Raw genomic sequence first — 27607 nt, 5'->3', positions numbered from 1 at the left:
CACTGCTCCTCAGGGAAACTCCCTCCCTCCCTGTTTGCCCCTCTCCCCTCTTCCTTTCCTCCCTCCTACCCTCTGTCTTTCTGTCCCTCCCTCCCTTCCCTCTGTCCTTTCTTCCTTGTCCCTTCCCCTTTCCTGCTTTCCTCCCTCCCTCTCTTTCATTTACTGTCTTGACAGGACCCATAGGTAAACTAAGCAAACCAAGCCTACTTGGCTAATTCCCACAATGTTCTCATATGATACAGTAGAAAACCTGTACTCTGGGTAAACATGCAGCCATACACTCACTGGTACCAACAAGTCAGGGGGATTCTATTAGCTCTGGGAACATGAGACCTGCGGAAATCCTAGCAGAGACATGATCTAAGTTATCCGAGAAGAGTTTGGATGAGAGCAGAGGCGAGAAGCTGCTGACTTTACCTGATTTTGTTCACTGAGTATTTGGCTCAAGGACCAGATTTGTGGGATAGGGGAATATAGCTCAGTTGGTACAAAGTGCTTGCTGTACAAGCATGAGGACCTGAGTTTGATCCCCAGAATCCATGTAAAAGCCAAACATGATGGTGCAAGTTTGTAATCCCAGCACTGGGGAAGAGAAGACAGGAGGATCCCTGGGGCTTCCTGTCTCAAAAGTAAGATGGAGAGCAGCTGAGGCAGACACCTGACATCAACCTTTGGCCTCCACACATATATAAACATGGAGGGAGGGAGGGAGGGAGGGAGGGAGGAAGGGAGAGAGAGAGAGAGAGAGGGGGGGGGGAGCGAGCCAGATTTACTTGTGGCTCCAGACAGAGCTGATGAGTGAGTAGATCCCCTATGCCTGGTCTGAGACCAGAGTATATGAAATAGTGGCTCGTTCCTGTACCATATTGAGGGCTAGCTGCTAGCTGTCTCCTGTCTGTCTATAACCCACATCTGATTTATCCTCTTGGTAGCTGAGGCTACCTTCTGTGACTTCTAGCCTGCCCTGAACTCTGGGTCTATTCTGTCCTGCAAGTGGAGCTCAATGAGCCTTTGGCCAACAGCTCCAAGCTCACACTCATCAGAACTTTCTCACTATTGCTCGCTCTTGTGATGTGCTCCTTTAATGACAAGTCATAATTGTATCCTTAAGGGCCCATCTTAGATTTTGCTCCACCTTCCTGAGCTTGTATCCCTGCCTTTGTTTCTTTCTGAGAATGTCAGTTCCCAACACAATGGCCTTGTGCTCACGGTGCCGCCGGGGCCTCTACCTGGGTCTCAGCTTCTTAGACCAGAACTTCCTAGTTCCCGTTACTTGCCCTAATCTTTGTCTGCCACTCACTACCAGCCCCTCTGGGACCAGCTGCAGAGTTCCTACCTCTGGGCATTGGTGGGCATCCCTGGGGAGGGCTGGGCTGCTCTGCATATTCACCTCCTCTTGTTCTTCCCACAGCACTTCCTCACAGCCCTGGGGGGCCTTGTGGCTGTGCCACTCATCCTGGCCAAGGACCTGTGCCTTCAGAATGACCCTCTGACACAGAGCTACCTCATCAGCACCATTTTCTTCGTCTCAGGCATCTGCACCCTCCTGCAAGTGTTTTTTGGGGTCAGGTAGGTCAAACTGCTGTCTGTGGGTTTTGAGTTTTACCTGCTATGGTATGAGTGTGGTCGGCTTGGCTTGTGGCTGGACTGGGGTGACAGTGAAGAGGTTGGTAGGATATCAGAGAGGATAGCAAGTACTTGAGCAGGATGCTTGAAAGGAACATAATTCCAGATTAGCTTAAAGGAAAAAGGTACCCTTTATTAACTTAAAATCAAACTAAGAGAAAGACAGGGGACATAATGAACCAGGGACTCAAATGCCACAGGACTCTTGTCTTTCTCTTTTTGGGGGGCTGAGTGTATTTATATGTGTGTTCATCTGATGATGAACATGTGATCCAGATGCATGTGCATATGTGTGAAGGCCTGTGGACAATTTAGAGTCTGTATGGCTCTACATGAGACAGGATTTATTATGGGAGTCAGCCCCTGCTTGTCACTGAGACTGAGAAGTCCCACAGGCTGCCATTCACACGTGAGAGATCTGCAAAGATGTAGTGTGATTGGGCTCACTCCAAATGCTATGGATAGTGGAGGTGGGAGCTCATGATGTCAGTGCATTGTGAGTCTGACATCTGGAGAACAAAGATCACCATGATTTGGGAGGCAGAAGAAGATAGGCATCCCAACCTAAGGGGAGAGAGAACAAATTCGCTCTGCCTTTGCCTTTTTGTCTGTTTGGATCTTCTATAAGGTTGACATCTCCCCACACTGGTGAGGCTAGCTTCCTTGTTCCATTTGCTGGTTTAATGCCAATCTTTTCTGGAAACATCCTCACAAGACATACCCAATAATGACTGACAAACTATCTGGGCACCCTGGGCAACCCAGTCAAGTTGATAAATAAAATTAGCAGACATCTCTAAGGCCCAGGGAACACTGAGGGAGAAGGGATGGGGAGTATGTAAGAGCTGGAAGGTAGGATGAAGGGCTGTGGAGTGCCATCCTCTAGACTCCCACAGCCACTGCAATCATGAACTCACAACTGTAGTTACCCTGCACAAAAGGCTGGCCTTGCTAACAATCAGTCAGGGTAGGGAGTGCCTCCTAGGGCCCCACTCCTTACTGTTGGCTATTGAGAGGTACTGGGAGAGTGGGAAGTCTTTTCTTCAGCTGAGTACCCACTGCCTAATCCACCAGACTGCAGTGCATAGCTCCAAACTCAGGGTGACACAAAAGATGCTGTTAAATTCAGTGGGTCACAACACAAAACAAATAGACATGAACATGAGAAAAAGGTCTGAGGGAAGTAGGGGATAGACAAGAATAGTAGGCAGATGGGAGTGGGGTGGGCCTCAGAGTGGTCAGTATACATTATGTACATGGGTGAAATCGTCAAGGAACATATTTAATTAATAAAAAAAATCACAGAAGTCCTGTTTACAGCATGACTGTGGACAGGGTTTCCAGATGTCAAACCTTATCAGCAAAAGCAGGGGAGTTCTTCAGTGGCTCGCCTACATCTCACAGTTCTAAGGAAGAACTGTGTTGGTTCAGCTTAAGCCAAATGCTTAGCCTTGGACAGACCAGGGAGCGTTCCAAGGAAGTGAAGAGGAATTCTGCTCCAGATGTTCCTGATCCAGATGTGTGGCTTGGGACCTGGAACATAAGGCTGTGTGTAGCCTTCTGGGGTTGCTGAGGTGATCTGTGGCTATCTGCAATAGTCATTTGTGATTTTTAAACCATCAAGCCCCTGTGTGTGTATGTGAGCTGTTGGGTAAAATGGAGTTCCTTGACTCCAGAAATCGACTGAGAAAAATTGTGACTCTAGGAGGTGTGTTTGTGGGGCCCCTCCCACCTCATCTCTCACCTCTTCTGTTCACAGCAGTCCACCACCACTGCTGTCTGTCCCACTTCACTGTCTAGACTCACACTGTGGTGGCATTGGTCCTGTCCTCTCAGGACATTCTTCTTTGGGATCCTCTTGACCTTTTCTGTTTACCTCCCTTCTATCAAATCTGTGTGAATCCTGTCTTTAAAATTTACTTAGCACTTACTTTCAAGGACAAGATATGGGCTTTGTACAGCCTGAAGCTGGTGTAGACTTTGGTGTCTTCTCTAAAAAAAAAAAGCACAAAAAATTATGAATATAAAATCATGTAGAAATGAGAATATTTATACTGGAAAAAGTAGCCGATCATAGCAAATTGCAAATTTTATTTATTTTCTTATTCTATTGTGTATGTGTGTTGTATGTTCACCTGTGTGCAGATACATGTGCCCATGAACACACATGCAGAGGCCAGAGGAGAATGTTGGGTGTCTTCTGTCATTTTCCACCTTACTTTTTGAGGTCTCTCACTGAACCCAAAGCTCACATTTTGGCTAGGCTAGCTGGCTGGTGGGCTCCTGGAGCTGGTCTGTCTCTGCCCCCAATGCTGGGATCACAGGCACATGTGACCTTGCCCAGCTTTCTTTTATGTGAGTGCTGGGGATTTGAACTCAGCTCCTCTTCCACAGTGAGCTCTCTTCCCGCTGAACCATCTTCCCAGCTCCAAATTACAAATTTTACAAAGATAGACCACAGATGCCCCAAATTCCCCAGTATAGTATCGCATTTTAAAATTAATTTAGCTGATGGCCACATATGCTATTCCCCCTGGTGTTTCAGACTTTGATGTTCTTCAGCAAGGCCTCTATTTTGTAGAGAGAGAGAAAGATAATTTAGACTAGGAGGCCCTAGTCCAGATTTATTTGTTACCACTGCCGGGCAGACATGACTTCACACACTGATTTGCACCCCCAAACAGAAGAATTCTGATAATTTCTGCTGGGCGTAAATTCTATCAAAAACTTGAAAAATCAAGGGCTGGGGCTGTAGGTCAGTGGTGGAGTGCTTGCTGGGCCTGCACAGTGTTGGGAGCCTCTGTTATGCAAAGTCGAAGTCCCTTCACGACTGGACAGCTCATGCAGCTCGGGATCATGTGCTGCGGGCTCCTTTCATAAGCAGGGTGTCTTCCTGGCATCTTTCCTGTCTCTCCTTTTGAAGTGTCCGCCACAAATGCCATAACATAAACATGGCCTTTGGCTCTGAAAGGTACCATGCCTTCCTGTGATTTTTCCTAGCAGACAGCAGTCTGGCAGAAACCCACTTCCATATGTAAATAGAATGCCTCACAAAGCATCTAACAGCCAAAGCTTTTACCACTACCCCCATGGTATAAATGTCTTAGTCTTCTCTTAATGGTCAGAGAATTGGGTTGCAGAAAGCTGGGACACAGAGAGCTGGGTCTCAGAGAATAAAGCTGTAACACAGACTAAGCCAAGTCTTGAGTCTTGTGTCACTACTGGCGGCCCAATCTCTCCAGGGAGCAGCACTCCCTCGTTACCGACTCGTGGACATCCTAGCTTTCGCTGTCTCCATACTTCTCCTGTGGGGTTCAGTGGCCAGTGGACCTCACATCCTGAGGAAAAGTACACAGGTGAATTAGGGACAGGATTCGGCAGGACAATGCTTCTGCAGCAGAGAAGCTCCAGAGACATGGGACCTGAGCCGCTGGGAAAAGCCTGCAGGGCACCTGCTGCGGCCAGAGACGCCTGTGGCCAGACCCGCCAGCGACTAGCCAGGTGTGGCGGGGGAGTGCCATTCTGGGAGTGCGCCCAGAGAGAGCGTGCATGCCCCATACACAGGACTAGGGTTCAACCTCCAGAACTGCAAGGAAACAAAAACTTTAAAATGTCTGGTGCAAGCTCGATGTGGTAGCCCACACCTGTAATCCCAGCACTCAGGGGGCAGAGACAGGAGGATCACAACAAGTTCAAGGGTAGCCTGGTCTACTTAGTGAATTCCAGGCTAGAATTATTAGGGAGACCCTGTTTTGTTTTCTGTGGTTTTTTATTTTTATTTTTTATTGTTTTGGTGTTTTTGAGACAGGGTCACCCTGTAGCCCCAGCTGGCTTGGAACTCTCTATATAGACTAGGCTGGCCTTGAACTCACTGAGATCCACCTGTCTCTGCCTCTCAAAAGCTGGGATCAAAGGTGTGCGCCACTTCAGCTTGCTGGAGATACTCTCTTAAAACAAAGTATAACTGGTGGATTTATAGCTGTGCAGCTTCCTGACAGGAGAAATCTTCCACTTTTGCCTCCACATTGATGATAACCAAATTTTCTCTGGCAATTTTGCATATTTAATGATTATCAACTTTTCCAAAGGTGGCTTTGGCTCTATTCATTTCAAATCCTTTTCCCCAGCTACCTCTCCCTCACCCACATGTCATGGCTGTGCTGGAGAACACCTTGACATCACAATGCCACCACTGGTCCTGGACCTTCATGTCATGGCAGTGAGTGGACTGGCACAATGGTGGTGGTAGCATATCTGGAAATTGTGGCAAAGCTACGGTATTTAGCAGTAAATTAACTCCACGTGGATATCTTACAGGCCTCAAACCATATAAATATATCTCAGTCCTTTCAAACCAAATTTATCTTAAATCGGCTTCCTCTTACCCAAGGTCTTAAAGTGTTCATTACCTTTGAATGCCATCTGATGTCAAGTGTAGAGGTTAGAGGGGTGGTGTGGGAAGGGAGCACATAAGCTATGACCGAAAACTTTTGCTTTATAAATTTTATAAAGGCCCATCACTAGTCAATGAGTCACTAGGGCCTTTTATAATTAATTTATTCTTTGATAATTTCACACATGTATATAAACATTCTGGTTATACCCAGCCTCCACCCTCTCTCATCCCCCTCCCACCCTTGCTAATGCCTTCTTTCCTCACACCAAGTCCCCATCCCACTTTAATGTCTTTGTTTCCACTTTGTGACCCACTGGGTTTATCCAGGAGAGCCCACTTGGGCATGAGTGTGGGGCTATCCACCAGCTCATGGATAACTCGCCAGTGGCTTCACCCCAGAAGGCCAACTTCTCCTCCAGCAGCCCTGTTCTGCCATTAGCCGTGGGCAGGGCTAGGCAGGGCCCCATGAGCTGTACCATCTGTGACTGAATGTTTAGGGGCCCCATCTTGAGCAGGCCCCATGTAGGCAACTGCAGCTGCTGTAAGTTCATGAGTGCCATGGTGTGTGAAGCCCATAAGAACATTCCAGGGCTTTCCTCCCATCATTTGACTCTTCCATTTCTCCTGTCCCCCCTTCTGTGTTGTTCTCTGAACCTTGGAGAATGTGATGTAGGTGCCCTGTTTAATGCTGAGCACTGAACAGCCAGTACTTCTCAGCATCTTGACCAGCCGTAAGTCTCTACATTGACTGCCATTTGCTTTTATGATCACAGCTGAGGACAACACTAGTCTATGGGTATCAACATAAATATTTAGGATGCACTTTGACACATGTCCATTCAGCAGAACAGCAGTGGTAGTTTCCCCTCCACAGCCTTTTCTATACTTTAGAAGGAGCCATGAAGCTGAGGGGCTCTGCCTTGTAAATCCATTTTCTACTGAGTCTATGCCAGGCCTGTGTTGCAGAGAAAATCGAAAAAGGTCCCTTCAATGAGCCTCTGCCACAGCTGCATTGTTCTAGCCCCTCTCTTATGCTGGAGACCTATTGGTCTTACTGGAATCAAAGTTTGTCTTACTGGAATCAAAGTTATGTGCAGGGTAGATGGATGGGAGCTTGGCCAAGTGTTGGCAGGGCAGATGGAATGTGGACAGCATCCAAAGGAAGATATTCATTGCTGGCCTGGCCTTTCATGCTTTCCAGTCAAAGGACTTCCCCACCTGCTTTCTTTCTAAGTCATTTCCAGGAGACAAAAAATTTCTTGAATTCCTCCTTTCCCTGAGAGAAGTAGAAGACTGTTGCCCACATCTTCCTAATTTAGCAAAGTAAATGACTTGTCCAAGTTCCCACAACACAAAACCAGGACTAGGATTTGGGTCTCAAGTTTCCAAGCTTGAAGCTCTTCCACAAACTTGGACCCTGGCAGCCTCAGCAACCTAGATTCAACCACTGCAGACCAATTAAACAGGCAAAGTCATAGTGAAAAACACAAAAAGGAGATGTATTGAATGTGGCTACACCAGAAAAAGGAAAAGAGGCCCAGTGCTGCCACCTCTCTCCAACCCCAACCCATCTTCAAGGTCCTGCCATGAGGCTTAAGTTTAGATAGATAGCAAGAGATATGCATAGCTTGCAGTCTAGGTCAAGGTGTGGTCCTGCCCATCACTGGTGCGGCATGGTCTCACCTCCAGTCTCTCCTGCAAGGTGGTCTGAAAATTGTCAGAACTGTGTGAAATCTCTTTCCAGGAGACAAGCTCCTTCCCTAGCTGACCCCAGGCTTCAATCTTCTCCTTCTTCCAGCATGAAACTCTTAGGGAAGTTCCAATTTTGGGGAGGTCCATTGTTTCAATAGTCTGATAGCCATTAGCCAAAGGGAAGTCTACAAACGTCTCTTTGAGACATCTTTGTTTCTGCCACCACTTGAGCTCTGGCTGAGGCAGCACAGTGCTGACTGTCAGAACAAGCTCGTGATTGGTCACAATCGAGGAGGCAGATGGGGCTGTTGTGACCCAAAGAGGACAGCTGGGTCTGAGCTGGTAGCAATTATCGACAGGGCATGTGTGTGATGGGTATTTTCAGTACCTGCATGAGGTCAGGCGCTCAGACAAGGATGAACAATAGATTCTGTGTCCTCTAGTGAAGGGTTAGGGTTCTTGTTGGGGGGGAACCAAGGATTCTTCACAACAAAGTGATACTTTCAAGTTCAAGAAGAATTAATTAGCCTCCTACATTCTGGAAGCTCTGTTCCTCTTATGAGCTATTTCAAAGGAAAGTTGTTGGGACATCATCTTTTGCCTGCTTCCTGGATTGACTGTCAGAAGGGAGCTGAGGTGATGGATGACACAGGAGATGTTGACATCCAGCAACTCAAGCTCCAGACATATCTGTCCTCAAATGGTAACATCTTCCACTTCCATGAGTCCCTCAAACTCCTCCTAGTCTAACCCCTAACCTTGTGAGGGGCTCATCTTCTCTTAGGACCCTAGGTGATCATGGCCAGACCATGTTTCCATTTCTTTTCTCCTGGATACTTCATGCTTTTGTGAGGATGAACGGTTTTTCCAAAGCCTTGAGTATTAGAGGCACATGGGGGTTAGAGCCAAGAGAAATCAAGAGTTCCAGACCAATCTTGGCTATATAACAAATCTGAGGCCAGTCTAGGCTACATGAGACCCTGTCTCACTCCCACCCCCACACACCCCCAAAAGAGAATTAAGTTATAGAATGTATGCAAAGTAGTTATCTCAATGCCTGGTACACAATTATTTATTTTTCACATCACAATAAAAGGATAGTAATAGCTATATAATTTTGTATCTTGCCCTTCCCCCCATTAAAATGACTTTTTTTAAATTTAATTCTGGTGCCAGGCATGGTAGTGCATGCCTTTAATCCCAGCACTTGGAAGGCAGAGGCAGGCTGATCTCTGTGAATTCAAGTCCAGCCTGATCTACACAGTTCCAGGCCAGCTGGGGCTACAGGGAGACCCTGTCTCAAAAAGATAAAAAACAAATTTAATTATGGTAAAGAGAAATGTTCCCCTGGGGACATATGTAATACACCATAAATATCGTCCTATTCAGTAAACACATTCCTACAATAGCACTTAAAATTATTTTATGCATAAGAGTGTTTTGCCTGCATGTATGTAAGTGCACCCCATGCATGTGATGCCTGTGGAGGCCAGAAAAGGGTGTCCGATCCCCCTGGACTGGAGTTATAGGTGGTTGTAAGCTACCATGTGGGTCCTCTGAAAGGGGAACCAGTGCTCCTATCTTCTGAGCTAACTCTCCAACCCTTGCAATGGCATTTTTCAAAAGCTGGTTACCTAGCAATCTGTAGAATAAATGCATTCATTTATTTAACCATTTCCTATTGAGTTGTTTTAAGTTTATAGTTGTCACAGTGATGAATGTAATTCATGAATATGAGAGGTAAACATTTATTTAAAGACAGGAACAAAGTAAAGGGAAGAAATATCATAGGCTGTTTGTGGGCCGTATTGACCTCATCGGTGTGCTGGTGAAGCTTATCTGGTTTCAGATAAAAAGCAGACTGGGACACAAGGTCAGTGGCTATTTCTGAGCTGTACAACTATGATGATTTAAATTCACTCTTAATATTTTTGTTTATTTGTCATTTGCTTGTCCCCAAAGTATGTGTGACACTTTATGACTGGGAAAGATAATAACCATTTACATTCTTTAGACAAGTATCACACATATTTAGTGAGCTTGCACTCTGTAACCTGTACCCGGGAACAAAAGTCCAGTGCCTGCCACCTTGCGCCCTGGGAAGGAGCTGGGAACTCTGGCTCTAGGTTCTGGCTCTGGCTCTTGAGATTCCTTTGTAACTTCTCTTGGTGGTCATCTCTGTTTAAGATTAGCATCATGAAAGCTCATAAAAACAAAAGGGGCAGGCATCCTTGCCTTTGGCGCATAGTAGAGGGGGACAGAGCAAAGCCTACCAATCCATTGCCAATTTAGGCTACCAGGGACACACTAAGGATAGTGGCTAGTGGTGGTTTGTGTTGTTTGCTTTTTGAGACAGGGTCTTGCTATGTTGCCCAGTCTGGCCTGAATCCACACAATCCTCCTGCCTCAGACTCCCAGGTGTTGGGATTACAGGTCTGCATCACTGAGACTGGCTGTGACTGGTCTGAAGAAGACAAAAGGCTTCCCTTTCCCCACTGGAGGTTTTCCCTCTATTCTTCTAGGCATAGGTGAGTACTCTCAACCTTCCAAGCTATTTAGGTGCTTGCCTTCAAGTATCTAAATGACATGCTTCCGCCTTAGGCATTGCTGATTGGTCTGCCCATTTGGGTGACTGGGAGTTCGTTTTCTTTCTCAACACTTCACTCTCACCATACACAAGCATACTTCCCATGCTCCTACTTTCCTCCCACCTGGCAGAGAGCAGTCTTCAGTGTTTATGTTGCAGTGACCATGGTGGTATTCAGAGCTGGCTCACGAAATTCATTTCCTGTCCAGCCTTTTTCCATTTTGTTTGCAATAGACTTAATGTACTGTATACTTATTTCTAAATCAATTCAAAACACTCAGTTTATCGTCTAAATCTCTTCTTTAGAATCTCATTCACATTAGACAGTTTGTCAGCATATTTTCAATCTTCTGGAACTCTCTGAATGCTCTGAGGTGGTTGCTGTCTGTTTCTGGTGCTCAGCTGTCATCCGAGATGCCCCCTCTCCCTCTCCAGGAAATCTTCTTCATGTTGTTTCTTTGTTGAATCGTTTGTTTCCTCCCTTCCTTCTTTTTTTCTGCTAACACACAACCCAGTGGTGCCTTGAGAGAGAGTGTGTGGGAAACAAACTTTCTAAAAATATCTTGATTCTATGATCATTCTTGATTGATAGTTTGGGTACAGAAATTTCAGTTGAAAGACATTTTTTTTCAGGCTTTTGAAACATTACATTGCCTTTTAGCATCCCACGATTTCAAGACTCCCAAAGCCTTATATATCATCCCTTCCAGTTCCACCCATCGAAGACAGAAGGAGCCACAACCTATGTAACTCTGAGATTCTGCAACGTTTGTGACTTTATAATGCTTGTGCTGGGAATTTCCAGTTGTGTCTCATGGCTCAAGTTTATTTTCCTCTATTATACTTCACATTCAATAATCCATTTCTGTGTGTAAATACTGGTCTTTTAGTTGCTTTGCATTTCTCTCTGAAACGTTTATTATTTACGTATTAGACTTCTTGGACTAGTACTCTAATTTTCTTATCTTTTCTTTCTTATTTATATATCTTTGCATTTTTGCTGTTTTAGAGGGAGGAAATAATAACAGTTTTTATCTTTAAAGTCTTCTATTGAGTACATTTCTGCAATATAGCTGTATGAGCTGATTTGGGCTCTCAATACAATATCTTTTTTATTCATATACTTCTTGATTTATGAATGCAAAATCTTTTAGGTATAAGTAGGAGTGATTTTTCTAAGGTAAGGAATTTTCTATGTAGTGAAGGATGACCTGAACTTTTGAAGAGTGATATTTAAAAAATTTTTACTTCCTTGCAGGAGTTAATTTGTTTATTAATATTTGTTTTGTTTTCAAGAATGAGTCACCACTAGCAGCAGACAGGACTGTGAATATATCTTCCAAATGGCCTCAGCCACAGGCAATGCTGAGTCATTGGACTGTGACATGTCTCTCCTCTGTGATTCTAAGGACAGTCCTAGAAATGCCAAGTGCAACCTCAGAACCCATGTGTTGATGCCTTCCTCTCTTTCTTGCCATTTGATAACAGTGTATTATTTACTTTTTAAAAAATTCTTTTTTTTTTTGTAAATTTTTAATTGAATTTTTGTGTGTTTCATACAGAACATCTCACTCAATCTTAAATCTTTTTGCTCCATATTCCCTTGGTTCTGATGGTCCTGAACTATCAGTCCATAGTTAGGACTACCATCCTTAGAGGTTGACCAGATGCTCTGAGCCTGAAGTCGGTCTTGTCCACTTTGGCCTTATCTGTGACATATATGACATACAGGCATGACCTACAAAGGTCACCATTCACGCCATTCTTAGTTGTGGGCACCATGATATAGCTGGGGAAGGCTCATTTGCAGCATCTCTATGCTTTCCGTGCTGTGCTGCTAGAACATCCAGAAAAGGATCTCCAGGTCTCTTTCCTGAAGGGACAAGAGTAGGCCGAGTGGGATTGTGAGCTGGAGATGTTAGCGTTCTGTACATATACTGAATAGACGGCCCCGTGTCCAACTCTGCCTGCTGTTGAGCTGCCTGACGACTGCTTCACCTTTTCCATAGGATCAACCTCTGCTCTTCTACTGAGACACACAGCTGGTACTTAAAAGAGATTTTAAACCTGTCACAGCACCATGTTTATTCCTGCAGTGAGGGCTATTTCCTGAGACTTTGTAGGTTTTTCAGACTACTATCATTTACCTCTTGTTCGGATCTGTTTCCCAGGCTGTTAGATCAGTTACTGTTGCCCATCTGCTAACAGCTCCAAGAGTTGGTGCTGTTGTTTCCTGCTCCATTCTTTTTATTCTTGTGATTTATGCTTCTAAAATATATTTTAATGTCAGTTTAATAGTTTCAAGAGAGGCTATTTCATCCATAAATCAATGTTTTCCTCATTTTACCTGAAACTACATATATATATAATATAAATATATATTGGGAACATGAAAATGTTGTCCCTATTAATCACCATAAACATTTTTGTGTGTCTTTTTTAAATTTAAATTAAAGGTTTTAATTAACTTTTATTTTATATGTATGAATGTTTTCCTTGAATGTATGTAAGTGCACCCATGTGTGAAATGTCTACAGAGGCCAGAAGAAGGCATCAGATGCCCTGAAACTGGAGTTATAGATGGTTGTTAGCTGCCATGTGGATGCTAGGAACCAAACTCTGGTCCTCTGCAAGAGCAGCAAGTCATCTCTCTGGTCCCATGTGTCTTTGGTTTGAAGGCAGATTTTTGGTATACTAAAGATTTTATATTTCTAGATTTAAAAACAATCATTTTCTTAGTATAATTTGTTGAATAAGTCATCCACTTTTGTGGAGAATATGACTCTCTTCATCTTATACTAAGTTCTTAAGTTTTGTAATTATGAAATACATTTTTTTTGTCTTTTTGAGACAGGGTCTCCTTGTAGCCCCAGCTGTCCTAGAACTCATGATGTAGACCAGGCTGGCCTCGAACTCACAAAGATCCGCCTGCCTTTGCCTCCCAAGTGCTGGAATTAAAGGCATGCGCCACCATGCCCAGTGAAATACATTTTATTTTATTTCTTCAAAATAGACACAGATTTCTGTGTTTTCTGCTCACCAATACATATTATATATATTAGACATTATAAATTGATAAAGAAAAAATAAAGATCATTCAAGATAGCGCTCCTCAGATAACAATCACACTTTGATTTTATGCTATAATCTTCCAGTTTTAATCTTCCATTAGTAGATGTGCTGCCTATACTACATTTTTTAAATTTATGTGTGTGTGTGTGTGTGTGTGTGTGCGTGCGTGTGAGTGCATGTGCATGCGTACCACAGTGCACATGTGAAAGTCAGAAGACAACTTTCAGGTGTCACTTCTCCCCTTCCACCATGTGGGCCCTAGGGGTCAAACTCAGGTTGTCATACTTGACAGCAGGTGTTTTTACCCATTGAGCCATCTTAACAACCTCTATATTATTATTGTTATTGTTATTGTTTATTATTATTATTATTATTATTGAAGCAGGGTCTCACCATATAGCACTGGCTGGGCTGGAGCTTGCTGTATAGACCAGGCTGGCCTCAAACTCACAGAGATCTCCTGTTTCTGCCACCTGAGTGCTGGGATTAAAGGTATGTACCACCATACCTGGCTTTAAATTTATTTTATTTTTTAATTTTTGTGTGTATTTTCTTCTATGTTTTGTGAGCACCCACAACCATTTTCACTTGCTTCTTACAGAAAATTCTTCCTCTAAGTCTTCAGACCAAGGAAGCGTTTCCCTTCTTGCTATAAGATTTTGTTCAGGCCCATCATGCTGGATTTTCTCATTAACTGGGTGAAATTCATTGACTCACAGAGAGTCTATTTAACAGCATGTCCTTGGCCCCTGGATATTTAGAGGCTGACAGCTGCCGCTTTTCTTCTCACTTAAACTTTCAGTTTGGGGCACTTAGCTCATGTTTTTTCTAGCTTCCAGGCCTTAGGTTGACTGATCCCTGCTCTAACCGCTTAATTCTCACTCTAAGTAAAGAATCATTGAGTTTGTAGTTCTTTAGACCATTTTTTCTTTCTTTTAAACTATATGTATTTATTTTGTGGGGAGGAGGGGCAGCGTGCACAGCTTGTGTCAGAGGACAACTTTGTAGACTGAGTTCTCTCCTTCCACCTTGTGGGACCCAGAGATCAAACTCAGGTCATCAGGCTTGTGAACATGCACTCTTACCCACTGAGCTATCCTGCTGGCCCAGCTCCCTTTCTTTATCATGAACAGTTTCCAGCACTCTTTTCTTCTCAATATACCGATACGTCTCATTAAATGACTGGCTAGTGAACTTAGAACCCTGTATGTCTTGGCACGGCCCCATTTCCTTTTCGTCTCATCAGCTAAGACTGTCATCTCTGGAAGGATGCAGACTGATGCGGACCCTGGGTCATTGCATCAGCATCATCTGAAGTGCTCACACAGATGCTCTAAAAGGTCAGGACCTCTCAGGGTTCTGAAGATTTTAACAGAACTAAGGTGATTATTAGGCATGTCAGTGTTAGGGAATCAGGAAAGGCTGGCAGAGAGAGAGAGAGAGAGAGAGAGAGAGAGAGAGAGAGAGAGAGAGAGCAGATGATGGCCTCCTTTGTTTCTCATGGCAGGGTATCTTGGATTTAAGATAGATCATTGATGAGGTAACCTGTCTGGTTTGGACAGGTAACACACATGTCAGATGATCAGGAGCATCCTTATCAATGGTGTAGTCATGTTTGGACTTTGGTTTTGTTTTGGGGTGCTGCTACAAGTGTGTATACTTTTGTACATTCCTTGGGCACACTAATGAAATGTGGAGGAGGAATATCTGACATGTTTAATTGCTCTCCAAGTTACCTTGAGAGCAGCCTATCTCCTTTATTACCCAGCTCTCCTCTGTCCTTCATCAGGCCCTGCCAACCTCTTTGAGACATGCAGACTCAATTATGGCAGCCTTCTGCCTGCCTGTGTGTCATCAGAAATACTTATTTGTATTTCATTTCCTCACACCTCTTTTCTCTGGAGTGGAGAGAAACAAGAAGAAACCGTTGATAACAACATTGTGAGGGGGAAAACCCCAGGTTGACTGTGATTTACTATAAGGTGGGGCTGCAGCCTAAACACTAGGACCTGACCTACATCCAATCCAATAGCTGATTTGCTCCCCTCCCATGTGAAAATAGCAGTCAGGATGGTGTATGTGCAAGTTCTATATGGTCCGCAAACTCTTACTTTCCCCCATACCACTTGAAACAAGTGTGTCAGTCCTGATCTTCAGAAGAGGAAATCTAAGGATAAGGAGATGAGGTGGCTCACCTGTTTTCTGTTGAACCTTGTCTGGTAAGTGTCCTTGTTTGCTCTGGCTGCCATAGCAAAATACCATAGACCGGGTGATTAAATAACTGTCAACACAAAACACAGCTCTCACAGCAAAGGGAAGAAGAGAATTCATTCTTTAGCCAAATATCAGTGACCATGTCCCAGGAGCATGGACTTTAATTGTCCTAAAGAATGTTCTAATGTGGAAATGGTTTCATGAAGCTTTTATAGTTACAGAACAAAAGAAAGTCATACATCAGGATATTTTTTAAAACATTGTAGAAACATTGGGCAGGCAGGTGACTTTAAAGTGAGGATATCTCTGCTATGGGGCTCAGATCCTCTCTGACAACATCTTTAGCTTGGTTTTTGTTTTGAGACAGGGTCTGCCTGTAGCCTCAGCTGACCTGGAACTTGCTACATAGGCCAGGCTGGCCTCCATCTTACAGAGCTCCATCTGCTTCTGCCTTTGGAGTGCTGGGATTAAAGGTCTGTGCCACCACACCTGGCATCTTTAGCTTTCTGATTGGTAGAAACTAGTAGTCTGATAAGTTAACAAGGTTTTATCTGACTGTTACAAGGATGTTAGGTCAGACATAGAGGTAAGCAATGAATGGTTACTAAGGGGGCCTAAAGATAGCCCAGGATAATTTGGATCTGGAGCTACAGCACACCAATTCTCCACAATCAGGAGGTTCTCTTCAATTTTATTTTGTTATTATTGGAGGGACATGTGGAGTTCAGAGGACAGCCTTGTGGAGTTAGTTCTCTCCTACTTTTCATAAATCTTTTCTTAAAGACTACTTTGTTATTTTTATTTACATGTATCAATGTATTGCCTGCATGTAAGTGCAACTGTGTCATGCAATGCCCACAGAAGTCAGAAGAGGGCATTGGATCCACTAGAACTGGAGTTATGGGAGGTTGTTAGTGGCCATGTGGGTGCTAGGAATTGAACCCAGGTTTTCTGCAAGAGCAGTCAGTGCTCTTAACTGCTGAGCCATCTCTTCAGCCTCTCCTTCCACCTTTATGTGCATTCCAGGACATCATTGGGCAGCAGGTACCTTTGCCTACTGAGCCATCTCACCAGCCCCAGCAATCAGGAAGTTCTAGTCAGTCACCTTGTAGAATCTTTAACATATTATGTTAACATATTATGTTAAGCATCTGTGCTTTCTTGTGATTCTGGGCCGGACGTCTGAGATCAGGGTTCTGGCATGGTTTGGCTCTAATGAGAACCCTCTCCTGGCTTGTGGGTTGCTGCCTTTCTCTGGTCCTCCTAGATCTTACTTTGCTTCTTCTTCTCATAAGGATGCTAATCCCTTCCTGAGGGCCTCACCTATATGACTCCATTGAAACCCTCAATATATCATCATATTGAGGCTACGGATGCAGCAAATTTAAACTTGAGGGGTATACCAACCTTTGAGCTACGCAGTAAGTGACATAAGCTCTCATGGAAGTGAGCAGTTTGGTAAGTGGGATAGTGTTCACATATAATCCATCTTGGGAGCAATCTAAGGCATCTCTCTTCTAAGATAGACTTGTTGGAAGTCAAGGAAGTCGTGAATCTGTGGTGATCAGAAACTCTTCAGTGCTGTGACCTTTTCCTGTAGGAACAATGTCTACCCTCGGTGCTGTAGCACCCTGGAGTGACTCCTGAAATCAAGGGTACCAGTAGCTTTTATCCTTTGCCTCCTGACCATTTGCTATGAATAAACACTGGGATTCATTTATGATTCCTCTCCACTAGGAGATGAGAGTCTTGAAAGAGGAATTAGGTATTGCAGAAATGGCTCAGCAGTTAAAAGCAAATGCTGCTCTTGCAAAGGACCCAAATTCGGTTCCCAGCACCCACATCAGGTAGCTCACAAAGACCTGTAACTCCAGTTTCCGGGGATCCAACACCCTCTTTTAGCTTCCTCAGGCCTGTACTCACTTGCATATACCCATACACAGACACATATGCATATTTTAAAAAGGTATTTGATATGATATATGTGTTTCCAGCTTCCAAATCTAGAAGTCACTCTAGATTAATCACTGTTGCAGGAAAGTGTAGCAGTGCTCAGGGAGAAGTGGGCAAGCCTGACTTCTCAGTGCTTCCAGAAAGTAGGATGCGCTCATTGTATGGGAAAAATAGATTGTAAAGGGAAGAGAGAGAGAGGTTTCAGAAAATCATCATCACACATTAAAAAGTATGTTTATTACATTTATTTGTTTGTGGTGGGTGGGGCATGGATGCCACAGTGTACTTGTAGAGGTCAGAGGATAACTTGTGAGAATCAGTTCTCTCCTACAGTGTGGGATCCAGGGATCGAACTCAGGTCATCAGGTTTGGTGGCAGTCACCTTTACCCACTGAGCCATCTCACTAGGTCAACATGCATTCTTTAGACAATTTGTTGTCATTGCAGATCCTGTTATCAGTTGTTTTATAATGAGAACTTGTTGTGATTTGGCTCCATGACTCAGACTGTCTGGTCAGAACCCTTCCACTTCCTGGCTGAAGCCCGGTGTCATTTTCCTCATGCAAGAATGTGGTCCTCTCCTCCCCATCTTGTGAAAATGATATGTAAACACAGAGCCCCTTTAAAGTAGTCTATAAACTTACATAGTAAGACTGTCCCCAAGGTCATATGCCCATGGTTTTTCTAGACCCCCAACCAGTCTTCCCAGACTCTTATTCCTGAGGCTATAGATAGCCTCTCTGGCTTCTTCTTGGGTAACATGTGAGTTATTGCTGTAAAAGAAAATTTTTTTTCCTTCATCAGACCTGGGCATAAGGATGTGATGGTGAAGGGTGGTGGGGGTGGGAGGGCTAGGGAGATGGTAAGGTGCTGCCCTGTAAACATGAGGACCTGAATTTGGATCTCCAGCACCCACGTAAAAGTTGGGTATAGCAGCTTAAAAGTCAGGTCTAGCAGTGTGTTTGTAATCCTAGCTGGGGTGGGGAAGCAGAGACAGGCAGATCTCTAGAGCTCAGTGGCTAGCCAGTCTAACCAGTCAGTGAGTTCTAGGTTCAGTAAGAGATCCTGTATCAAAAAATAACATGGAGGGGGCTGGAGAGATGGTTCAGTGGTTATGAGCACTGGCTGCTCTTGCAGAAGATCTGAGTTTGGTTCCTAGCACCCACATGGCAGCTAACAACTGTCCGTAACTCTCATTCCATGGAATCTGACACATTCTTTTGGTCTTTGTGGGCATTGCACAACACAAGTGCACTTACATACACACAGGCAAATACTCATACACATAAAATAAAAATAAATAAAGATTTTTAAAAAGAATATGGAGATCAGTAGAAGACCCTCAACACTGATCTCTCGCTTCCACATGCACATGCACCCACATACACACCCACCCATACACACACTCATGCATCTGTATGCACACATATACACACAGAAACATGTACATATACCAGAGCACACACACATAGACACACACGTGCATATGTATGCACACATATACACACAGAAACATGTACATATACCAGAGCACACACACATAGACACACACGTGCATCTGTATGCATACATATACACATAGAAACATGATAGGGGCTGGAGAGATGGCTCAGCGGTTAAGAGCACTGACTGCTCTTGCAGAGGACCCAGGTTCAACTCCTAGCACCCACATGATGGCTGCAAACCATCCTTAACTCCAGATCCAGGGGAATCCGAAACCTTCTTCTGACTTCTGTGGCATTGCATAACATGGGTATACTCACATACATGCAGGCAATGCACTCATACACATAAAATAAAAATAATAAATAAAGTATTAAAAAAGAAACATGTACATATACCAGACCACACACACATAGATACATATGCACACACACACAAACATACATACATATATACATACACACATACATATACCCCACACACCCAAAGGAGAGGAGGCAAGAGAAGGGCTGAAATGGGGTGGAAGGCAGGAGAAAGAATAGATGGAAAGCAAAATTGGAGGGTCTGTGTGTAGTGTGGCAGGTCCCTGCAGTATCATAACACATTGGTAAACCTCTTGAGTCCCATTTGGAACAAGATGAAGTATAAGCTAAAATTAATACGCAGCATATCTTGGGATTCACAGGACATCGAGAGCCCTCATCTCCAATCAGATCTAACAAACAAAAACAAAATGAGGAATGAGGAACAGGGACCTGAAGTAGATCCTACAATAATACTAGAAAGATCAGTTTCAAAAGCAATTAACAGAACCAATAAAAACAACTCCATCGAATTAATGCATACTGCAATACCACATAGAGCAATACAACGGACTCATGAGCATCAGCACTGAGGTTAATGAAGATGGGTAGGACTTAAAGAAGGAGAACAAAAGAAATGATGCCTTAAAAAGAGCTGGGTTGAGGCTGAGGCACGCAGAGAGCCTGAGTGGGTACCACGGGCCAAGGCGAAGCCGTGGAAAGACTGAACCAGAGAATGTGAAATCTACCCACACAGAAGAGAATGGGGAACACAGAAAACAGATTTTAGAGAACCCACCTGCAGGAGCCAGGAATGCCAAGCAGCAGCAACCCAGGTCCATGGTGTAGTGTCTGGTGCTTAGAGGCAACATTAAAGGAAGTGGCCTGCTGCGAGCCACCTCCTCTGGAAGCCCCCACACTTCTAAGGGAATGACGGATTTATGAAAATTGCTGCTGGTTGTTGAGCTCTTATGCACCCCAGAGGTTGGGTTAGAATTTATACTCTTTTGTAAGTTTAAGAGAAATTTTATTGTTGGGCCTAGTGGCACACGCCTTTAGTCCCTGCACTCAGGAGGCAGAGGCAGGTGGATCTCTGTGAGTTCAAGGTCAGCCTGGTCTACATAGTGAGTTCCAGGACAGCTGGGGCTACAGGGAGACCCTGTCTCAAATTATTTTGATATATCACAGTGAAAGATTTATCGTCCTCTTTTTTTTTTTTTTTTTTTTTTTTTTTTTAAAAAAAAAAAAAAAAAAAAAAAAAAAAAAAAAGAGAGAGAGAGAGAAATTTTATTGATTTATGTATTTCATACAATGAATTTTGATTTTATTCAGACCTCCTCCCCATCTCCCCTCTTACCCTCCCACCCCCCAACTCCATCTTTGTGTCTTCTATTAGCAAATGAAAACCCAGTCCATCTTAACATAACACATCTGAGCTGGGTGCTGGAGAAATCGTCTCATTAGAATGTCAGTGATCTGTAATTCTCACGCGCAGATGTGCCAAGGTCAGGCCCACTCCCTTTTCTTTGTATGTGCTTTTGGGTCAGGATACACCCAGGTTTCCTGGAATGGGGTTTTCACTCTTAATTTCTGTTTCTCTTACACACTGCTTAGGAATGTCACGTTGGGATTTCTTTTTTTTCTCAGTGGTGGGAAACCTTGGTTTTCCTCATCAGAGTTAGTTGTCCACAGTCCTTGCAAACAGGTTACTCTTTGGCTGTTTCCCGTCCTCACTCACCACAATGACACCACTGTGGATCAAGGTCCAACAGGCTGATTCCCCTCAGGGTTTTACTGTGGGTAAAAGCAGAAGCCAGGTCCTCACAGCAGGCAGCAATTAGCTCACAGGCCTTCAATCCAAGATTCTCTGAGTGGCAGTTTGGAAGTTTCACCGCTTCACATAACAGCTTAACACCAGTGTCCTCTAGTTTATTTTATGAAATCTGAAGCCTTCCCAGGTTCCTAATGTCATTGAGTACTGCAGCCACGTCTTGACAGCCACTGGGTGATGGTTATGGTCTGCCGACCATGGGTGCCACTGGGGCATATGGGCAGGCAGTCTGACTTGGGTCTGGCTTGGGTCTGCCTGGTCATTGCACGTGGGCCTCCAGACTCCATTCTGCCCTGCCAATGTGCGTTGCTTCACCATCTTGGTTCCCTAGTTTCTCCTACTTGCCAAGTCCTGAGGTCAGAATTTTGAGATCGGTAAAGAAGCATCAAGATTCTTAATGAGATGACGAGACCCAGAGCCACATTTCTAGGTCCTTGTGTCAGGACCCCTCGTCGCCCCCATTGCTCTGGCTGCAATGCCATTATTTTCTTTCTTATTTGCCATGTCCTGGCTTCAGAATTTTGAGATCACTATAGAAGCTGTTATGGTCGGGTAAATATTCATCTTGTTATGATAAGGTTCCTCTCACAGCCCATCAGACACATTCAGTCTCTTGGGAGCTAGCCCACACTGGACCCTAAGGCTTGTTTCCAGGTTTGGTTTCCAGCACCCACATAGCAGCTAACAACCATCTGTAACTCCAGTTCCAGTGGATCTCATGCCCTCTTCTGACCTCCATGGACATTGCACGACACAAATGCAGTTACATACATGCAGGCAAAACATGCATACACAGCTGGTGGAGTGTTTGTGTAGCATGCTTGGAGCCCTGGGCTCAGAACACTGGACTCAGGTCCTCTGGAAGAACAGCAGATGCTCTTAACCACCGAGTCATTTCTCCAACCCAGAAAACACTTTTTAAAATGAAAATAAGGGCCAATGAGATGGCTCCATGGGTAAAGGCACTTGCTGCTAAGCCTGACTACCTGAGTTTGATCCCTGGGACCCAGAGGGTAGAAGGATAGACTGACTTCTGTGAGTTGTCCTCTAACTTCCACACATGTACTGTAATGCACATTTACACACACACACACACACACACGCACACACACACGTGCGCACACACACACCATAAGCAAATAAAGTGTAAATAAAATAAATTCATAATCCTGTTAAGAGTTGTTAGAAATATATTTTGGCAACATCCAAACTCTGTGTCATGAATTTATAGGTAAGAAAAATAGCGGCTGGAGACATGGCTTAGTGGTTAAGAGTCTTGGCTGCTGTTGCAGAGAACCTGGGTTTGGTTCCTAGCATCCACATGGCAGCTAACAACCATCCTAATTCCAGTTCCAGGAGATTCAATGCCATTTTCTGATCTCCAAGGGCATTGCATGACATGGGTGCACTTACGTGAATGCAGGCAGTACACTCATACACATAAAATAAAAAATAATAAAATATTTTTAAAAAGAAAAATAGATATAAAATCACATGAAGATGCACACACATCTTCCATGACCTAATGAAATGCAAATTAGCATTTATGAAAGTTTCATTACACATATATAAAATTATTAAGAACCAAATTGATTAAAAAAAACACAGTGTTGGCAGGTTTTTAGTGGCACAAGTTTCAGTGTGGAGGGATAGAAATGAAAATGAACAGATTCCTGCCCTCCTGGGCCCCAGGAATAAAGAAATGACCAAGACACAGATGACCACACACAGATTATTTGTAAGCATAATCAAAGCATTTAAAGGAACCATAGAGGGTAAGCTCTTGAAAATGGTCACTGCGTGAGGGGTAGAGCCATGTCCACACAGTAAAATGGCAGTTAGAGTGTATTCAGCTCTCTTTATCTTCAGGGATGAGTTACAAGACGCCAGTGGATGCCTAAAACTGCACTTAACATTGAGCTCTAAATATACCACGTTCCTTCCTTATGTATGTGCCTGTAGTAAGGTGGGTTTTTTTTTTTTTTACATTTTTATTTTATTCAATTTTAACATTCTTATTTATTTTTATTTTATGAGTGTCTTGTCTGCATGTATGTAAGTGTACCCATATATACAATGCCTGTGGAGGTCAAAAGAGAGCATTGGATTCCGTGGAACTGGAGTTACAGACGGTTGCTAGCTGACATGTGGGTGCTGGGAGCCAAACCTAGGTCTTCTGCAAGAGCAGCCAGTGCTCTTAACCCCTGAGCCATCTCTCCAGCCCCCTGTGATAAGGTTTGATTTGTGCATTAGGCACAGTAGGAGATTAACATGATAGCTAGTAATAAATAGAACAATTATAATAATTATGACAGATTATGATATTAATAATGATCTGTCTTTTGAAAGACTCAAGATAAATATTAATGTTTTCTGACTCATTTGACCACATGAAACTGAAACCATAGAAAGCAAAACTATGGATAAGGGCAGATGACTGTCCAAGTGGGAGTTTCCTCTTCATCATCATAGCTCTGGTCCCTAGCACTCAATGCCTGTCATATGACAAGTCTTCAATGAGCATTTGATGAATGAATCATATGTATAGAATTATATTATACATTATGCAAAAAAGCAACATGTAAGTTCTGTATCATATATTGCAAACTCTGTGCTTTGCTTATTCCCTATACAATACGTACACATTCATTTCAAAATGCTCAAAAGCTCAGGAGGGATTTTGCAATGATGCAAATACAGTGCTCTTCCCTTTTCTACCCAGATGCTTAGCTTCACAATTCTAAAATTGAGAAAACCACACATCTGCACTCATACACATAGATTAACATAACACCACAAGTGTGTTCCTATCCTGTCTGCATGATGTATTCTATTTTGTTTTGGAACCCCATGGACCTAGATTTGTGACTCTATACTCTAGCTGTATGTTGGATCTGCCTGAACTCTAAGGGCACTGGTGGGTCTGGAGAAAGGCCTAGTGTCCCTCATTCTAATGTTCAACCAGGCTACAAAGGCTACTTAGAGATCAAAACTCTTTCACATAATTTACATTTTCTGTACATAAGACATATGCAGTTATTTTCAGGAATTAATCCTTTATGAAGTCCAGATTCAAAAATGTCCTTCTTAAGTATAGTCTATTTTTTTTTTAAGTACCAGATCTTGGGCAGGAAGACATCTCAGTCAAGCATGAGGACCTGAGTTTGATCCCTAGAACCCATGTTCAAAAAGAAAACAAAAAAGCTAGGCATGGTAGCTTGTAATCTCAGGTCTGGAAAGATGGAGACAGGTGGATCTCTGGGGCTTATTGGCCAGCCAGCCTAGGCTATTTGGTGAATTCCAGGCTAGTGAGAAACCCTGTGTTAAAAAAACAAAACCAACCAACCAACCAAACAAACAAACAAACAAACAAACAAAAAAACGGGGGGCGGGGAGGACAGCTGGATAGCACTTAAGGAACCATACTCAAGGTTGTCCTCTGGCCTCCACATGCACACATATGCCCATGCACCTTCCCTACCCCACAGAAATGCCTGAACTTGGTAGGTCACAGTGACAGATGCAGTCAAGATGAAGGAGTCCCTATCCCCCACCCCAAATTCTAATGTCCAGAGAAGCAGACTGTGTAGGTAAGCCTGACTCCCTAGTGAATAGAGTTGTTGGAGGCTGTGTGGCTTGTCTCCATGGGCTGGCTGCATAAACACTGTTAGTTTTCACAGAGGCCAGAGGGCAAAGGTCTCCAGAAGTGAGAAGGGCCTGGCTGGGAACATGTGTGAGAATGAACTTGTTGTGAGATAAGGAGCCTAAGGATAAAGGCCTGGGATTGCCCTTGGTTCATGGGAACACAAAAGGAGTCCAGCAACCAGATTTTAGGCTACACAGCTTCCAACAGTGTGGGAATAACTTCTAGGGGAACATGAGATGGAGAACTAGATGTATGTGAACTTTGCTGGGGTCGAGAGGATTCTCTGGGGTCAGGGTAGAGAATGTTCCATACTGACTTCACATAGTGTTTCAGAGCCCGGCTCCCTCCTCCTGGTTTTGCATCTCCAGGACTGGTGGTGGGATTGGTGTCTCTCCCCTGCCCACTTCTGATCCCTATTCCAAACTTGCACAGGGTTCCTGGACTTACTTTGGAGCATAACAGGAGTTCCCTGTAACTGAAGCAGCAGGGGCCATATGTTGTCTCAATTCTAAGTTAGGACTTTGGCTCAAAAGGCCCCTGGGGCTCATGATAGGTAAGTGTGAGTGGATCTTGGTGGTAACCACATCCTCCTCTTCCTTCAGGCTGCCCATTCTCCAGGGAGGGACCTTTGCTTTTGTGGCACCCTCTGTGGCTATGCTTTCGCTTCCATCCTGGAAGTGCCCTGAGTGGACGCTCAATGCCAGCCAGGTGAACACCAGCTCTCCTGAATTCATTGAGGAGTGGCAGAAGAGGATCCGAGAGGTAATGGGGCCAAGAGATGGGCGGGAGGGGTGGAGAGGGCTCCTGAGTTGATTGATTTGCTCAACATTTATTATCCAACTTCCTGCTAAGAAAGATGCTGGTCTTAGACCCTGACTCAGAGAAGACAAGGGTGCTTTCCCTGGGAAGCTGTCATTCCAGCACGTGTATGTGGCAAGGGTCTGAACGTAGCTCTTCATGCGAAAAAAAATTCCCTCTCTGCAACACGTGGGTGTGGTGGAAAGCTTTAAGAGCTCAGAAATTAAATCTGGCCTTGTCAATAAAATAACTGTGGCTTGGGGCTGGAGGGATGGCTCAGCGGTTAAGAACGCTGACTGGTCATTCAGAAGACCTGGGTTCGAATCCCAGCACTCACATGGCAGCTAACAACTGTCCGTAACTCCAGTTCCAGGGGATCTGACAGCCTCTTCTGTCCTCCTTGGGCATTGCACAACATGGGTGTGCTTACATACATGCAGGCAATACAACCATACACAGAAAATAAAAATAATAAATTTTTTTTTTTAAAAAAAGAAAAAACAAAAACAAACACAAAAAAAACCTGTGGCTCTCAGGAGAAGAAAAAGCAAAACTATTCTGCAGGGATACGTTCGCATCTGAGATATACAAGACTACCATTAGAATAAAAATCTCTCTCTCTCTCTCTCTCTCTCTCTCTCTCTCTCTCTCTCTCTCTCTCTCCTCTCATATAACCTACTCTGGCCTCACTACTACATAGCTGAGGGTGGCTTTGAACTCTTGATCCTCCTACTTGCCAAGTGCTGGGATTACAGATGTGTGTTACCATGCCCAGCCACAATTCTCTGAAGATGAGCTCATGAGTGTAGACTTTATTTTTATTTTACACAAGGAAATAATGAATTAAGAGAGAAAATCACCTGAAAAAAGAGAGATGATCAACTTGAAAGAGGCTGTTAAATCAATATGTAAATTAATTTAAGAGGATGGAGAAGCAAAGGAAACCTTAATGCAGGAGGAAATGAAGTTTGGAAATAACTTCATTTTAGTGATACAACTTTAGTACCAGAAATACGTAGTTATTGCTACTTTAGAAAGAGTTTAGTGGTTAGGCAGAATTTAGACACAACCAAAAGGAGATTAATGAATGAAGGATCATGTAGGGGACTAATCCAGAAAACAGCACAGAAAGATAAAAGATTAGAAATTTGAAATAGGAGATAATGTGGGAATAGAAAGAAAATTCAACTTGCATCTTCCTGAAGGTGATAGAGAAAATAGAATCGTAGTAACATTAGAAGAGACTCAATGACTGATAGATCAGATCTGATGGGGGATGTGAATACTGAGATAGGACAAAAGCATGCACAGTCCTAAGTGGAACAAGTAGAACTGCACCCCCAACTAGGTGCATAATGATGAAAGGGCGGCACCAAATACAAAGAGAAAATATTACGATCAAGAAGTAAGAACAGGGGTACAGGAGAGGTGGCTCAGTGGCTCAATAGATAAACAAACATGAGGACCTGGGTTCAAATCCCCAGGCTACATACAAAAAGTCACATGTGGTGGCATGCACCTGTAATCCCAATGCTGGGGAGAAGACAGGATTCCAGATGCTCCCTGGCCAGTCTTCTTGGTGATCACTGGGCTCCAGGTTCAGTAAGAGCTCATGCATCAAAAAATAAGAGGGGGAGCAACTGAGAAAGATAGGCAGTGTGTGCCTCTGGCAACCACATGTGTGCATGCGCATGCACGCACACACACACACACACACAGAGGTTTTTTAAAAATTACCTACCTTTAGTAGCCTTCTCACTAATAACATCAAAGGCTGTGAAACAATAGCAAAATATTAAAGTGCTAAGAAAAAAAATCATTCTGTTCCCAACTCTGAAAGTTCATATTCTTCAAGATCGATGCCCAAATTGACATTTTGAGCTAAAGATTAATGAAAAAAGTCACAGACTTACTGAAATAGCTGTTGAAAGGTATTCTTCAGAATAAATGAATTCAAATCTTAAAAGATGATGGGAAAGAAGCAATAATGAGGAAAGGAACATATGATAATAACATACGTGTATAATCAGCTACTATAACAAAGACT

At 43.7% G+C, this 27607-nt stretch overlaps 1 protein-coding gene across 2 annotated transcripts in view; it reads left to right on the top strand.

Moving 5' to 3' along the window:
• LOC103726069 (solute carrier family 23 member 1-like) overlaps positions 1-27607 on the top strand; it is a 55647-nt gene that overhangs the window by 11681 nt on the left and 16359 nt on the right. For both annotated transcript variants that reach the window (XM_029558870.1, XM_029558869.1), the window contains exons 4-5: positions 1412-1569; positions 25365-25524. In XM_029558870.1, coding sequence (XP_029414730.1) covers positions 1412-1569; positions 25365-25524 — 318 coding nt within the window. The remainder of the gene's footprint in view (positions 1-1411; positions 1570-25364; positions 25525-27607) is intronic.

Source organism: Nannospalax galili, unplaced genomic scaffold (genome assembly GCF_000622305.1).
Source record: "Nannospalax galili isolate Female #2095 unplaced genomic scaffold, S.galili_v1.0 scaffold307, whole genome shotgun sequence".
Classification (NCBI taxonomy): Eukaryota; Metazoa; Chordata; class Mammalia; order Rodentia; family Spalacidae; genus Nannospalax; species Nannospalax galili.
This window is presented reverse-complemented; position numbering and strand designations above follow the sequence as displayed.